This window comes from Leucopleurus acutus, assembly GCF_964270905.1.
Source record: "Leucopleurus acutus genome assembly, chromosome: 4".
NCBI lineage: Eukaryota > Metazoa > Chordata > Mammalia > Artiodactyla > Delphinidae > Leucopleurus > Leucopleurus acutus.
In genome coordinates, this window is record NC_139146.1 from 125,816,712 (window position 1) to 125,834,695 (window position 17,984).

Consider the following 17,984-nt stretch of genomic DNA (forward strand, 5'->3'; position numbering starts at 1 on the left):
GCCCATCTGCCGCAACTAAGACCCAGTGCAACCAAATAAATATTAAAACAAAAACAAAAACAGACCCATCATTTGCCAAGAATTCTCTCAGTGGCTTCCCACTGATATTCAAATAAATTTTCCCTAACATGGCCTACAAGGCCTGCATCGTCTGGCCGTTTACCTCCCACACCCTGCCATTTCTGCCAGAAATACTCTTTGCTTCTCACTTTACCTGGTTAATGTTCTACATCACATGGAAGCCTGAGCCTGAGCACTCACTGGTCACAGCCAAAATTTTACATTTATATTTTGGTGTGATTTGATCAGTGTTGTTTCTTTTACTAGGCTATAAATTCTAAGGGTTGAATTTTTTTAACTTTTGCTCACTGGGCATCACCAATACCCAGAACACTTCCTGGTACACAGTATAATACTTGATAAATGTTTGTTAAATGAATGAAAAAAAGAACAATAACAACATGAGATTATATCAAATTACATGATTAAATACACTGAGGAATTAAGTGTGGAAGCAGAGTTGCAGGACTAAGGGACTGTTTCACAGGATCCAAATGTAGGTAATCGTATTTGGCACGGTGTTTACTGTATTTACACATCCCAATCCATAAATGTTTATTTTTTATTTAGAACCGGGTGCTTTTACCTACAGAAATTAATTTCACTTGACTTATGAGCAAATACCAAGAATACTGTTTATGCCTACAGTTACAGAAATAAAGATGACAGTACATCACTGGCATGACTATTTTAAAAATATCAAGAGTAAAAAGTTAGGGTCCTTTTCTTTTGACAATAGGGAAAAAGAGATTTCAAGAATGTATCTGATTGTACATATTAAGTAATGATTAACATGTTTCTTGAAATTTGGCAACAGATATCCATTTTTAAATTCAGAGGCTTATATTTTTTCTTCTCAGAGAGAAGAATACCTTTGCTCTCCAAGCTTTTCTAAACATTTACAGCATATTGTTATAAAAATGTACTAGGCTTTGGGTATTTCTTATTACAGTACACATTTGTATAAAGTCACTGGGTAACCACAACTACATATATAGCTGTCTCACATTATGTGAGTATGTTTACTTTGTTCTGTGTTTTTTTTTTTTTTAAATTGAAGTATAGTTGATTTACAATGTGTTTTGTGTTCCCACAAAGTCTACAAAGCACCAGAGATGACTATTTTCTCTCTTGACTATGTTTTCTATTTTCTAGCTTCTGTTTTGTTTTGAACCTTCAAAGGTACAATAAAAAGGTAAATAAACTGCCTTAAGTCAGAAAATAGCTCAAGTTACATTATTTAAAGGTCTAGAAGAAAAGAAATATTGATGAAAGGAGAAACATTAGAAGAGCCTAATCAACTGTGTCCTTACTGTTATGCAACTCCGTGTTGTTTAGTAAACGAGGAAGAGAATATCAGAGGGTTGTTTAGGTTAAAGGTAAACACAATATATCAGGAGGGTGGGGGGTAGGGCTGGGGGCTGGATAGAGTATAGATTGTAAACAGTAGAAGAATTCAAGTTTTTCCATTAAGGGGAAATGACAAAGATGGATATGTGCACACATCTCTCAGCATTAATGCATGCACATACACACCCCGGTATGCACATAGGTATTTTACATACCTATTCCCTTTGTTTTGCCAGAGAGAAGGAAGGTTAGACTAAGTACATATAAACACCTCAATTTTCTAAGATAATAGTAAAGAATCCATCTCCCAGTCACTCTCAAATTTTCTTTTAAAGTTCCAAAAAAACCCAAAAATATTCTCACAATGTTTGGCCACTAAAATTTATAACGATAGTCACAGTCTGAGTGATTATTTTACTTCTGCACTGTTCTAGCTGTTTGGTTATCTGGTCTCGCATTTTGAAAGAGAAGTGTCGCTATGGCAGGACACTCCAAAAGCCAGGATATGAGAACCAAAAGAACCCCTCCCCTGGCACCCCTCCACCCGCAAAAAAAAAAAGCTGCAAAAACAACTTTAGAAAAAAACAGTAGCCTTCAGGACATCATCAAATTACAAAATAGCATACTCATCGATGTTTCAGATAACTTACATTAAAAAAAATTTAATATACAATATTTAAGAAATAGAAAGAGTATATTATATTTTGGTAAAATTCAAGTGCTAAGTAGATTACCTGACAATCGTGTATAAAGGAAATACTAAGGTACAAATTCAGTTGTAGTTCAACAAGAGAAGAAAACCCCCAATTTGAGGCATTTCAAACTGTCAAGAAAGCAAACAGGAATGACAGGCAATTCCTAGGCCTAAGGGCTTGCTTTTTCCTCCCTTTGTTAGAGCTATAAAAGAAGAGAAAAGGGTAAAAGTTGCTCAACAACAATAATAAAAAACAAAGAAAAATTTTCTCATGGATCTAAGTCTTCACCCAAATTATAGTTGTTTATTGCTTAAAATAACAGAGATGAAAAACATTATCTTTTTATAGTTTTAAAGAATTAAACACAAAAGATAAAAAGATCAGAGTTTCTTTTAGATTTTAGTTTAGACATAGCTGATTAATGATTACTGAGTTGAAACTGAAACTTAGCTTGATGACAACTGCGGAAAACCCCAAACAAAGAATATCTCTAGGCTCTCTAAGAACATAAAATCCTTGAGAATAAAGGCAATTTTTTTTATTTTATAGTAAGGAAGATTGAAAGAAGAGAAGCTGTGACAATGACAATACTATTCTCAAAGTAATGACTTCTAAACCTTTATCTCTGGAACCCTGACTTTGTTCATCCAAACTGCAAACCCACATCATAAACTTCCTACCAATTGTTTCCATGTGAATATCTTGTTGTCATTTCAAACTAAATACTGGGTTAAATAGAACAGGTTCCCAACCTTCATCCCTAAGCTTCAGGCCAAACCAGCTTCCTATGTTATTTCCTAATTTCTGTCATGCAGCCTTGAAACCACTGCTCTTTCCTTTCTCTGCTAATGCAGTGAACCTAGTCCAGACCCTCACTACGGTGTCTGAAGAGTGTTTTTAAGTCATAATTTTCTGTTACTCCCAACTTTAAAAATTCTTCAATGCCAATAAGATAAAATTGGATATGAGAGCCACCTGACTGACATGTACAATTTACAGAGATGACCTGGCTGGTCTCTTCTTTCCTCACTTCTCAGTGTGTCTCCTGAGTATGAAGGCTGTTATGAGGATTAAGTGAGAGAATATAAATAAAATGCCTAGTAACTGACAAATAACTGCCTTCCCTGATTCATGTCTAAATCTGGAGATCTACTGCCAAGTTTCAAAAACAGTTACATAGTAAGAGAAGCAGCAGTCACACAGACATTATTTATCTTTGTATAATTTGCTTATTTTTATTTACTCTGGCAAGAACCATATAAACATAGATGGTTTAGGGATACTAATTCTTTCAAAAGTTTCTCTCCTTTTTATAAAAGCAATGTAACTTTTCATTGAAAATGTCTAAAATACAGAAAAATACATAGAAAACAAAAATTACCCATAATCTCACTATCCAGAGAATAGCACACAATAAATACCAATAGATTCCAATAGACCACAATTACCATTTTAAACATTTCCTAAAATAATTTTCTCTATTAGCAGAGGTCCTGATCCCCCAAATTAGACAAATTCCTTTCTTTCCATTCAAATTAGCTTTAGGTAGAGCCCATAAAATGCTAGCATATTTCATTTAGCACCACACTGTACCATGCTGATTCTAGGGGAGTATGTAAAAAATATTTTTATTTAAAATATATGTCTATATCTAAGTATTGACATATTCCTATCCTTCAAAATATTAAACCAAATGACTGAAATGAATGCCATCTCACGTGCTCAGCTAATGAACGCTAAAAGGCTCACTGTGCTCTTGTCTGAATGGTGCTGGGCAAGCTGTCTCATGACTCCACTGAGGTTTCCTTTACTGACACTATAATGGTTTCAGTGTAATGGAAAATCAGTACTTTTCACCCATTGTAGCTAAAAAAACAAGTGCGTGATACTGCTGGCCTGAAGGAAATGTATGCAGCTCTTATGGTAGCCAGAAGAGTTTCTAAGGAAACGTTAAGGAAAACAAGAAGATATCAACAGACAGTTAGAACTGAAGAAAATTAATATTAAGACGATACCTGGAAGAAAGCAGAGCTGAAGGTCTATTATGACTTCAGAGGATGTGAAAAGCACAGAAAGGGGACCACCAATGTGCAACGATGAGACCCCATCTCCAGAGGACTGATCTACACCTCCTCTGTACCTAGCTCACTACTGGCTCTTCCATTTTCAGAACTGTAAACCCCCTCCCCGAACTGAATATGCATGTAATGTTAAACATGGGAACCTGTCCTTCACTTAAGCCAAAGCTCGGGAGCCTGTTATTACCTGAGTCTACCTCCAAGGAAAGCAGGTCCATCTCAGATCTTACTGTTCTAGTCCTTGGATGTATTCATGTTACATGAAAATAATGTGTAAAATTGGTTTCCTGGCTTATTTATTCTAGGTTATGCTAACTGCAGCCCTCAACGGAACCTTTCAGTCATTCCTCATTTATTAATTACTGGGAAGAATGATGTTCCCTTCCTGAAATCTGTACCTACCATTAATAAAAATTTTTCAAAATATTCAGAACAGAATCTATCATTATGTAACTTTTTAAAGCACTTGATACCAACACCAATCTGAAGATCAACATCAAGTATTTTTTGCCAATTGTTACATGTGAAAGATGACTTTTATGACAGAAAGGTAAATATATTTTATGTACTTCTAAAAACTAAAACGCTGATTATAAATGGAATCCCATTTCCAACAATTCCAAAGTTGACCCTTGAACAACATAGGTTTGAACTGCATGGGTCCACATATATGTGAAGTTTTTTCAACAGTAAATACTACAGAATTGCATGATCTGTGGTTGGTTGAACCTGCAGATGTGGAAGCGCAGACTCTGGGGAACCCTGGATTCGGGGGGACCAACTGTGAGTTACATGTGGATTTTTGACTGTATGGAGGGTTGGCACCCCTAACCCCCAAGCTGTTCAAGGGTCAATTCTATAATGAAAGACAGTTAACAGAAACTTTCTATTTATCTCTCTTTAGGGTGACTTTAAAGTCCACAGAAAGATCTCAGAAGGTAAAGAATAAATTTACCTTATTTTCTTCTAGAAATTTCAACTTGATAGAAACATCGTTGCGCATTTTATCGTATTTTTCCTTATGTGCTTGGAACAAATGCTGTGATTGCTCAATCTTTGGCAGAGTGTTTGCATCACGTGGTCCAAGATTCAGTTCTTCCAAATCAGTACGATATGCATCATATTCAATTCTGGAAAGAAGAGAATAAGTGAAGCACACTACAAAGACAGTGTGAAATAACTTCAGGACGTGAAGTGGAACTACATAATAGTTCCATATTATACATTAATATATAATAAGTCTCATGCATATTTGATACCTTATGCTTTTTTTATTTTTCAAAAATTTAATTAATTTATTTATTTTTGGCTGCGTTGGGTCTTCCTTGCTATGCGCAGGCTTTCTCTAGTTGTGGCGACTAGGGGCTACTCTTTGTTGCGGTGCGCAGGCTTCTCATTTCAGTGGCTTCTCTTGTGGGGAGCATGGGCTCTAGGTGAGCAGGCTCAGTAGTTGTGGCGCATGGGCTTAGCCGCTCTGTGGCATGTGGGATCTTTCTGGACCAGGGCTCAAACCCGTGTCCCCTGCATCGGCAGGCAGATTCCTAACCAATGCGCCACCAGGGAAGCCCACCTTACGCCTTTAAAATCAAGTATTTCTGGGCTTCCCTGGTGGCGCGGTGGTTGGGGGTCCGCCTGCCGATGCAGGGGACACGGGTTCGTGCCCCGGTCCGGGAGGATCCCACATGCCGCGGAGCGGCTAGGCCCGTGAGCCATGGCCGCTGAGCCTGCGCGTGCGGAGCCTGTGCTCCGCACCGGGAGAGGCCACAGCAGCGAGAGACCTGCGTACCGCAAAAAAAAAAAAAATCAAGTATTTCTTTAGTACAAAGAGCTATTAATATAAGCATGGTGGGAGGGGAGGAGAGGGGCTACTTCTTAATCTCATTAACTATTTCTTTCCAAGAACAGTATTAACTGACGAGTAAAATTTCCACAGTTTATTTATTTGTAAAATATTTATTTATTTATTTATTTTTGGCTGCATTGGGTCTTAGTTGTGGCACATGGGATCTTTTGTTGTGGCTCACGGGCTCTTTGCTGCGGAGTGTGGGCTTCTGTCTAGTTGTGGCACACAGGCTCCAGAGCACAAAGGCTCAGTAGTTGCGGTGCATGGGCTTAGTTGTCCCGCGGCACATTCGATCTTAGTTTCCCGACGAGGGATCAAACCCGGGTCCCCTGCATTGGAAGGTGGATTCTTAACCACGGGACCACCAGGGAAGTCCCTCCACAATTTCAAAAACCAGTTTAGGGACTTCCCTGGTGGTCCAGTGGTTAAGACTCTGTGCTTCCAATGCAGGGGGTGCCAGGTAAATCCCTGGTGGGAGAACTAAGATGCCACGTGCCATGAGGCTAAAAAAAATAAATAAATAAAAACCAGTTTAAAAAACAGATGTTAAAACGTAATGCTAGCAAGATCAGGGTAGTGATCAACCCCCCATGTGAATTGGTTAATATTGATAAGGCAAAGCAGGTGAGGATAGTAGACTCACCAGTAGATAGTAGTTTTTTTTTTTTTTTTTTTAATTTTGGCTGTGTTGGGATAGTAGACTTTAGAATGACATAAACTAACTGGTAAAAGGGAGTTAACTGTGGGCTGGCGCTTCTTAAAGTATAGTCTAGGTCAGCAATGCACAACAGAAATATAATGCAAGCCACATATGTAACTTAAATATTCTAGCAGTCATGTTAAAATAATAAAAGTTAACTTCACCTGTTTAAAAGTATATTTAATTTTACACAATATAACCAAAATATTATCTCTGCAACATATATCAATGCAAAAAAATTGCTAATGAACTATTTTACTTTTGGGGGAGAGGGGGACTGAGTCTCTGAAATCCATTGTTTTTTTAAAAATTAATTAATTAATTTTAAAATTTTTAATTTATTTTATTTTTTGGCTGCATTGGGTCTTCATTGCTACACGCGGGCTTTCTCTAGTTGCGGCGAGTGGGGGCTGCTCTTTGTTGAGGTGCACGGGCTTCTCATTGCAGTGGCTTCTCTTGTTGTGAGCACAGGCTCTAGGCACGAGGGCTTCAGTAGTTGTGGCGTGCGGGCTCAGTAATTGTGGCTCGCGGGCTCTAGAGCTCAGGCTCAGTAGTTGTGGTGCATGGGCTTAGTTGCTCCGTGGCATGTGGGATCTTCCTGGACCAGGGCTCGAACCTGTGTCCCCTGCACTGGCAGGCGGATTCTTAACCACTGTGCCACCAGGGAAGTCCCCACTGTGTTTTAAGCTTCCATCACATCTCAATTCAGGCTAGCCACATTTCATAATCCATAGACACATGTGCCTAGTGACTACCGTATGGGAACTCTAGATGGATTTCCGTAACATATTTAGAATGTGACAGTGGCATCTACTACAGAGCACTCATCACCTTGTGCTCCCTGAGATGCCTCTCCTAATACTCTCCCACCACTAACTGAAATAATTACCCCACCACCAACAAACCACAATCCCACAGCACGTTACAATACCTCTGTCAAAGCACCCGTGTAGGTATAGCATTACCTTGCTAATTAAACAGTGACTTATCTAGCAGTGTCAACTATTCAGTACTCAGCTAGGAAGAAGCAAAGCGATCTCTAATTTAGTCAAAATCAGCACCACAAACTTATGCCCTAAAACTAAAGCTCTTTATTAAAATATCTGTAGTACAATTCATATCTATTTCAGGAATTAATAAACAACTTACTCTAGAATGTATATATGACTTGAGAAAGAACACATCAGTCCCTCACACCAAGCCTAATTTATTCTCAACTCGTACTAAATTTAGTAACTTTATCTTTCAGCGTCAAAAGCATATCATTTGTTCATTCATTGATACAATAATTCATTCAACAAACATTAAGTATTAACATTTTATGTTCCAGGCACTGTGCTAGAAAGGAAAACTATCTGCTCATCTTCATAGCTTATCTTCAAGAAGCTAACAGCCTAGAGGGAGAGAAGCTCTTAAACACAACAACAAAATGAGATAATGGATACTGCCATGGGGGAAGGAAGATAAGGTATGGTGGAAATCAAGAGGAAGAATTACTTAATCAGGTATCTGAAAAGGCATCTCAGAAGAGAATTAAAACAATTAAATTTCAAAGGATGCTAAGAGTTTATGAGGTGGATTGGGGCCGGGAAATTGGTAGAATATTTCAGGAAGAGAACAGCATGAACAAAGGCATAGATTTGTAAGATACCATGACACATTTGGGAAGAAATTCAATAATTTAGAACCTGAAGTTGAAATAAGATAACAAAAGGAATTAGTATCAGACAGGAAGGCAGGATTGAGATTAAGCAGGGCCATATTAAAGGGATCAGATTGACTCCAGTAGGACAAGTGACGGAAAGCCATGGAAGAACTTTGATCTAGAAAGTGACACATTCTATTCGCTCAGGATAGAAAGGTGACTCTAGTGGTAATATAAGGCATGGAGGATGGACCAGAGTAGAAGATTAAGAAATCAGAAGCAAGGAAACCAATTAGAAGACTGGGCAAAAGAGAAATGAGTCACTAAATCAGGAAGGATAATGGCAGTAAAGCTAAGGAGGAGGAGACAGTTACTAAAAATTTGGGAGGCAAGACTGACATGGGAATAGCAAGTTAAATTCCATGGGTTCTATGGCCAAATTGCATGACCAGTCTGCCCTTCACTGGCTCTAATGTCTTGAGCTAGTTTTTTTTTCTCTCTTTCTGCTTCAGTTTTTCATCTACAAATGGGAAGAATAATCTCCACAAAAAAATATATGTACAAAGTACTTGGGACACCTGCTAATAACTAATATGTTTAGAGTGCTTATTATTTCAGCCAAATTAGAAGAGGGATGGCCTGAAGCAAACATACTAAAAACAGTAAAAAATGAGAGAGAAGTAGACAAAAATAAACAGTAATGTGTGGTGATTTAATGTGAAGACAAATATTCCTCATAGCCTCAGGTATACTTTTAAATAACAGCAATTAATTTAAACACAAAGTTATAATACTGACCTTATATCCTTTCATTTATATCCAGTTTGTATCCCCTAAGAGCTTATCTAACAGTGTTCATTAACACTAGGAAGAGAAGTATGCTAAGTTCTCAAAATGCAACTCTTCACTTCAAGGTTGCCAGTCTGCCCCGAGTCCATACCAATAAAGTTAGTGATAGCTGGTTACTTTATGGCTTCTATAAAACTTCTAGAGAACAGGTGTCCACATCTGAAAAGTTTTGACCACAATAGGCTCCCTTGTTGGTGCTGCTATGGAGAAGTGTTGAATGGGCTGTTATAAGATTTTCTATACACAAAGCACCAGACAGCTAGGAAATACTTGTACAATACATAATAGGGAGCATTAAAAGGCCACCCGGACATTTGCCTAAACTGCCACTTTTTGTGCTGATCAAATAGCTGACCCTTGCCCTAAAACTCAATAAATTCTGGTTTTGACAGAGAAGAAAATTCAGCTACTGAGAAACTTTTAATCTGGGATTCTTTTTCAGTGTTATCCCACAGTAGACAATGTTTTAGTGTTACAACTAGTCAATGCCTCAGCTACTCCATAAATGTACAGAAAAGTTAACCACCAAGCTAAGCTTAATGAATAAAATCATATATTGCAATTTCAATAAAAGAGAATAAATTATGGGATGAGGTCATTACTGTTGTTGGTTTTTAAAGTACACACAGAGGTATTCTAAAGGTTTCCTGATAACCAGCTACCAAGTACATATAACCTGGTTTATAATTTTGCTCAAAAGTTTTAAACAAACCTATACATTGGATAAATTGAGATTTTATATCACATTGTACATTAAATCAGATTCCTCATCAGAAGACATGAAAATTATTTTTTATAATTAGATGTGAAAATTTGAGATTAGTCCAGTTCAGGCTTGAGGCCTAATGATCAAAAATAGAAGGTAAGGAGCCCATGGGTTTTCATTTTGGCTTTGAAATTGATTCCTGGGAACAAACCATTTAACCTCTAGAGGCTTATTTTTCTCCTTTGCAAATTAAGTATAAAATGTTTTCTGTACGAACAGTGACATCTAATGTATTTGTCTTTCTTTAATATGGGTTAATATTTTTAAAAGCATGTTAGAAATTAAGGCTGAAGAGAAACATATGACATACTTCAAATGAAATATATTTTATATTTTAAAATACCTAAAACTAAAAATAGTAGCTAAAATATATTTCAGGACAGGTGGACAATTACAAAGTCTACAGAAACTAGATTCATGTAGTTCTTAACTGGGAAGTGATAGGGGATACTTTTGGAACAAAAGAATTTTCATCTTCAAAAGCACATATTTAAAATCTTTTTAGACTAGAAAATAAGAATGTTTAAAATGATTAAAGAGGTAAAAGGGAAAACAAATTAGTATACTAAGAGTAAGGAACAGATAGATTTGGAAAAGAACCAGAGTTTACAGAAGTGAAAAATTTACATAATAAATGTATATACTTTGAAATAATGTATATACTTCGAAAAATACTGGCAATGCCCATGAAAGGATTTAAACAGAGACTGGAAAACCAATTACTGGCAGCTGAAGCAAGTCCCACTGCTTATTATACCTTATTGAGACATTCCTGCAATGTTATCGAGGGAAATCATATTGATAGATTTCTTCTGTTTCTTTGTTCCCACCTTCTGATTTTAATACAATGTTAGTAAATACTTCAAACAATAAAGAAAAATAAAAAACCAAGCCCAAATCCTAAATAAGGCACACAGATCCATCTGTGTCTTTCTCCCACCTGACAACCACAACTATTTGTCTTGACCTTCCTATCCAAGTCATTAAGAATCTGATTGAGATCTGGTAAGAATCTGATTTAGTATGTTAATACTAAACTGAAAATTACAAACACAGCATAGGATAGAAGCATCTTTTCTTGTGCAAAGATCAAAAGTTAACCTTCCATAAAATAAAAAAAAAATCCCGTTTAAAATCACATCAAACAAAACAAACAAAATAAAATAAAACAAACCTAGCAATAAACCTAACCAAGGAGGTGAAAGACCTATATGCTAAGAACTATAAAACACTGATTAAGGAAATTGAAGGTGACTCACAGAAATGGAAAGATATCCCACACTCTTGGATTGGAAAAAATTAATATTATTAAAATTGCCATACTACCTAAAGCAATCTACAGATTTAATGAGATCACTATTCAAATTACCCATGACTTTTTTCACGGAAGTAGAACAAATAATCCTAAAATTTGTAGGGAACCACAAAAGACCCAGAACTGCCAAAGCAATCTGGAGGAAAAGGAACAAAACAGGAGGCATAAACCTCCCAGACCTCAGATACTACTACAAAGCTACAGTAATCAAAACAGCATGGTGTTGGCACAGAAACGGACATATGGATCAATGGAACAGAACAGAGAGCCCAGAAATAAACCCATACACCTATGGTCAATTAATCTTTGACAAAAGAAGCAAGAATATACAATGGAGAAAAGACAGTCTCTTCCGCAAGTGGTGTTGGGAAAGCTGGACAGCCGCATGTAAATCAATGAAGTTACAACACACCCTCACACCATACACAAAAACAAACTCAAAATGGCTTAAAGACTTAAGTATAAAACATGACACCTTATAACTCCTAGAAGAGAACATAGGTAAAACATTCTCTGACATCAAATGTAGCAATATTTTCTTAGATCAGTCTCCCAAGGCAATAGAAAGAAAAGCAAAAATAAACAAATGGGACCTAATCAAGCATAAGCTTTTGTACATCAAAGGAAACCATAAACAAAATGAAAAGACAATGTACGGACTGGGAGAAAATATTTGCTAACGATGTGACCAACAAGGATTTAATTTCCAAACTATACAAACAGCTCACACAACTCAATATCAAAAAAATAACCCAATCAAAAAATGGCAAGAAAACCTAAATAGACATTTCTCCAGAGAAGACATACAGACGGCCACTAGGCACATGAAAGGTTGCTCAACATCTCTAATTATTAGAGAAATACAAATCAAAACTACAATAAGGTATCACCTCACACCAGTCAGAGTGACCATCATCAAAAAAAAAGTCTACAAATAATAAATAAATGCTAGAGGGGGTCTGGAGAAAAGGGAACCATCCTACACTGTTGGTGGGACTGTAAATTGGTGCAGCCACTATGAAAAACAGTATGGAGGTACCTTAAAAAACTAAAAATAGAGTTACCATATGATCCAGCAATCCCACTCCTGGGCTCTTATCTGGAAAAGATGAAAACTCTAATTCAGAAAGATACATGCACCCCAATGTTCACAACAACACTACTTACAATAGCCAAGACATGGAAGCAACCTAAGTGTTCACTGAGAGATGAGTGGATAAAGATGTGGTACATATATACAATGGAATACTACTCAGCCATAAAAAAGAATGAAATATTGCCATTTGCAGCAACATGGATGGATCTAGAGATTACCATACTAAGTGAACTAAGTCAGACAGAGAAAGACAAATACTACATGATATCACTTATTTGTGGAATCTAAAAAATAATACAAATGAACTTATTTACAACTCAGAAACAGACTCATACACATAGAAAACAAACTTTTGGTTACCAAAGGGGAAAGGGGGGAGGGATAACAGATACATACCACTATATATAAAATACATAAACAACAAGGATTTACTGTATAGCACAGGGAACTATATTCAGTATCTTGTAATAACCTATAAAGGAAAAGAATCTGAACAAGAATATATACATACCTGAATCATTTTGCTATACACCTGAAACTAACACAATACTGTAAATCAACTATAGTTCAATAGAAAAAAAAAAAAGAGTTTCAGGAGAGTAAGGAGGGTGTGTGTAAAAAGGTAAGCTACAGACAGAACATGGTAGTAACATTTTATAGCTTGAATTGGAATTGTGTAAGTGTTTATAAGGTACAAAAATGTTTTCAGTAACTACCACCAATAAATTTTAAGAAAAAAAAAGTTAACTTTCCAAGTGGTTTGGGCTTTTAGCTATATAAAGCATAAGGACATATATACTTAAGAATAAGCACTCAATAGCAAAAAGACTAGATGAGTTTAGAGTTTTCATAGGCATTTCTCACATCATTAAACTACATCAAGAGGCCAAAAGTAAAGTTATATATCCAAAAGGTAAAGTTTGCACTATCTTCAACTATGCTATAAAAAGTATAACAGAAAATAAAGAAATCAAGTGTTCAGAGGAAAAAAACTCAAAGGGGACAGGAATGAGTGGGGGAAAAAATTGGGCCTGGAATCAAAGTTGAAAAATGCTATCGTAGATCTGTTACTTTTTAGACATTTCTAAGTACCTATTAATATGCATTTTGTTTACCTAACAGGATGGTTATGAGATAAATTGTGTGTGTGTGTGTGTGTGTGTGTGTGTGTGTGTGTGTGTGTATAAAAAGATGTATGAGGGCTCCCCTGGTGGCGCAGTGGTTGAGAGTCCGCCTGCTGATGCAGGGGACACGGGTTTGTGCCCCGGTCCGGGAAGATCCCACATGCCGCGGAGCGGCTGGGCCCGTGAGCCATGGCTGCTGAGCCTGCGCGTCCAGAGCCTGTGCTCTGCAACAGGAGAGGCCACAACAGTGAGAGGCCCGCGTACCGCAAAAAAAAAAAAAAAAAAAAAAAAAAGATGTATGAAAACACTGCATTATAAACAACTATGAAAATATAAGGTAAATACTTTAATATATGTAAAAGGTAAAATTTGGAAGATTGTGAAGCCTGGTTATAATCTGAATAACCAACATAAACAAAATCATGGAGGCAGAAATGAGCTAGTATATTCAAGAGAAATTGAAACTATGAGTCTGGCTGTTGCGGAAGCAGTGTAACTGCTTATAGGGAAGCAGTGGTAGTATGATTGAAGAGGCAGGCTTAGGCCAGATTAGAAAGGGCGTCTGGTATCTACCTGGCAGAACACAAGGCCCTGTCCTCTTCCAAGGAAGCTGTAGCCGGGAGCTCCTCCACCTCCCTATTCCCTAGCAGGTAGGGTTTGGGCACATGGCCAACGCTCAACCGGATACTCTCAACGCAATGAAGCAAAGTACTCAGGAGCTTTTGGAAATTTTTATTTATGGGAGCTGTAGCAGCATCAAGTACCCTAATTAGATTCTTCTGAGGCATTAACTTGGCTTTGGTTCTTGCTTGTTTCTAGAATCTGTTCTCCTGCCTTTCTGTTAGCTCTGTGGACTACCCTATAACCTTCTAATAAATTCTTTTTCTGCCCATATTGGCCAGAGTCAGTTTCTCTTATTTGCAACCCAAAACCTTAACCAAATTATGCACCACCTGCTAAAACAGACAATATAATGAAAATCTATACCTACCTGGCACTTTCATACTGTTTCACAGTCATTAATGTATCCTCAATTGTTTTATTCACCAAAGTGTTCACACTGGCAATGAAAAAATTAATGGCTCCTAGAAGAGTTTCTCCATTTTTAGCCAGCAGTTTCTGTGTATCTGCATTATAGCCAAATTCTTCCTAAAACAAAAAAGTCATCTTAATTTATCCAGTTACAAATTAGTAAATGTGACTAAAGAAAATCTCAAACACATCACTATTGGGAAAATATCTGATTTAGAAATCTAGCTTTAGAAGTTTTCTCTTTCAATGTTTAAATAAATAAATAGGAGTCTAAATCACAACTAGCTACAGAATTACAGAAAAGTTCGAATAAACCAAATTGTTCAGCTCTGAGGCATAGCTAAAATCAAATAATTTTAAAAAGTGAAACTACTTTGTACTAGAAAAATTATTTTCATTTCTACGTTTTGTTTCTATTATACTGTAAGCACAGCTGTTAAGAAGAAAACTATAGCAGATTATTAATCAGAGAAACTTTAACTTTCACAACCAAATTAGGTAACAATTGGCTAAAACTTTCAGACATAAAATAGATAGTAATTTTTGTGTTTTGACTGAATCTCCTTAAAGTATAAATATTAACAATACACATTTCTTTGTAAACTTAGCAACCAGTTGACTCCCAAGCTCAGATCTATCTGGACAAACAGCTGAGGAAGGATCACTCAACACCAGTTTTAGTTCATTTTCTCTGAATAAGCTGAGTCTTAGCTTAGCAAACATTACACATGACTCCTTAACATATGAATGGCAAGGACTAACTCTAAATTTTGAGCAGAGAAAGCTTTCAGTCTAAGTTTGATTAGTTAACAGATAGATTATCAGGAACACATCTGACCAAATAAAAACTTTGATCATATCTTATTATAAGATATATCATTCAATTTGAGAATTGTGAGTTTGTTAAAAACATTTTTAAATTTCAGCTGAAAAAAAAATGTAATATTAAATTAACTAGAATTTTAAAAGATGCAAATTTAACGTTAGTGCTATAGGTACAATTAAATTTCCAGGTGATAGAATATTCAATAATTAATAAATACAGAAAGTAAAATTATGTTTATTATGCTGAAAGCATTTTCCATCTAAGAGAGGTCCATGTAACTCTTTACTTGGAACTCAGTCTTCAAAACTGTAGAGCCCTTGATTTGCAAATATTGGCAGATAAGGATTACATAAGAGGACTATCAATCAATATATGTAAAAACTAAAAAGGCAGAAAAGCTGAAGAGTTTTGGCACCATTTTTACAAGCTAAGTTACAATATTGAAGACTAAATAAATGTTACTGGAAATAGAATATAGGAGAAAACATTAAAAAAAAAACTTAGAAAGCGTTCACACAATTGTTCTTATTTTCTTTGGTGTTCATTAAGAGGTAAAAGGCAAAATTAAAAAATCACCAAATAAGAGGAAGAAAAATATGAAATTGAGCTGGATATAAATATCATAGTTTTTCTATTCACTGTATAACAAAGTATATGTCATTGTATCATATCCCTGTAACACTGTTCATTGCTAAAAGTTCTCAACATCCACAATTCCACATTAACTTTGAAAATGCCAGAAGTCCTAATTTAGCCACAGGGAGATCTATATAACCTAGAAAGCTGTGCTTTTACTAACAACAAATAAACAAAAAAACAGAGTATTGTAAGATGAAATCACTGCAGATTGATATGTTATACAGCAGAATTTGGAATCCTATATTTACAGATGAGAAAAACAGCCCTAAATTCAAAGCAGACAGGAGGAGTAAATGGACACTGTTCTGTTTCATGAGTGTAAATCTCGCCCATAATTCTGTGATGAAAATGTGTATAAAACTTCAGATTTTATTGCATAATTTGGAAACTTAATTGGCTAAAATAAAAAAGCTTTTTTATAGTAAGGTACAAGAGACATAGTAGTAAATGTTACAAAACAATTAGGACACTAGAAATAAATAAATATACATATGTATATGCATTATACATACATAATTAAATATGTTTTTTTGGCAATGAAAATAAAATAAAACATGCCTCAAACTTCATTTAGTTGATAAGTTATTTTAGTATTCTCAGTTGGACAGGGGTATTTTACACATTATTTTAATAGTCAAAGGGTATACATATCAAGAACAGGGCTGTAGTTCTAATCTGTCAGTGAAGAAGAAAGGCCAACACAATTCCTTGATCTAAAAATTTACTTGCTTTATATATAGAGAGAATGAAGTTTCAAAACACTTGAACTTTTTTTCTCTTCAGCAGCTCCTACATTATTTACAATATTTATCAGATGTAAATGTACCAAATATAAATGACCACCATTTCCCATTCAACTTATACATTAGGACTAAATAACAGAAGCATATGATTGGACCTAAAACACCAAGTTTTAGTAATAGATATTATTACCTAATTAATCACAAATGAGTTATTTTAAACAATAATACAAAAAAACTAGAATCACAAGAACTAATTGACAATTGATAGTAATTTGGACTGTGGAAACTTTCCTAATCTCAATGTAGATGTTACCCTCTAAATTGAGAAAATGCAATTTAATAAGGTGCCATGGTACAACAGAACTAGGAGGAAGGCATGTGATAAAATGGTAAAAGTCTAGTTTGGAAATTCAAACAGTTTGGAAATTCAAACAGTTTGGGAATTCATATCTTGATTCTGCCACTCAATGGATTTGTGTCTCTCATGAATAACTCAAATTCTTCGGGCCTCCATTCCCTTACTAATAAAATGAAGATAATTCCCTTACAAGCTTGACAGGAAGTCTAACAAGGCAACCTGTATAAAGTTTCTGACAGATGACAGGCATTCATTAAAAGATCATTTCTTGGGCTTCCCTGGTGGCGCAGTGGTTGAGAGTCCACCTGCCGATGCAGGGGCTGTGGGTTCGTGCCCCGGTCTGGGAAGATCCCACATGCCGTGGAGCGGCTGGGCCCGTGAGCCATGGCCGCTGAGCTTGTGTGTCCGGAGCCTGTGCTCCACAACGGGAGAGGCCACAACAGTGAGAGGCCCGCGTACAGCAAAAAAAAAAAAAAAAAAAAAAAAAAGATCATTTCCTATCCCCTTCAGGAGATTTGACTTTTTTTTACTGCTGGATATTGGTTGTTTCTCTAGAAAATGAAGAAACTGGACTAATCTATAAATTCTTCCTCAACCCCCAAATGTCACAATCTCAACAACAGCTATCATAACCATCATAATTTATCTAGTGCCGCTATGTGCCAGCCCCTGCACTATGTATTTTCCAGAAATCCCAGTTAATATGGCATAAGGTGGAAGGAAGTGGACCTCAGCTCTTCACTACTGTACTCTATAAACTTTTCCTCAAAAAGAACCAACAGGCAAAGAAGGGAGTTACTGTGTTGGCGGGTGTGACTGATCCTGATTACCAAGGAGAATTTGGACTGCCCCTCCACAGTGGAGG

The 17,984-nt window shown here is 36.3% G+C and overlaps 1 protein-coding gene across 4 annotated transcripts in view; it reads right to left on the bottom strand.

Annotated features, from left to right (window-relative positions):
- ARFIP1 (ARF interacting protein 1) overlaps positions 1 to 17,984 on the bottom strand; it is a 134,907-nt gene that overhangs the window by 23,683 nt on the left and 93,240 nt on the right. For all 4 annotated transcript variants that reach the window (XM_082838264.1, XM_082838265.1, XM_082838262.1 and 1 more), the window contains 2 exons: positions 14,513 to 14,670; positions 5,139 to 5,313 (listed from right to left, as the gene is read on the bottom strand). In XM_082838264.1, the coding sequence (XP_082694390.1) occupies positions 5,139 to 5,313; positions 14,513 to 14,670 (333 nt within the window). The remainder of the gene's footprint in view (positions 1 to 5,138; positions 5,314 to 14,512; positions 14,671 to 17,984) is intronic.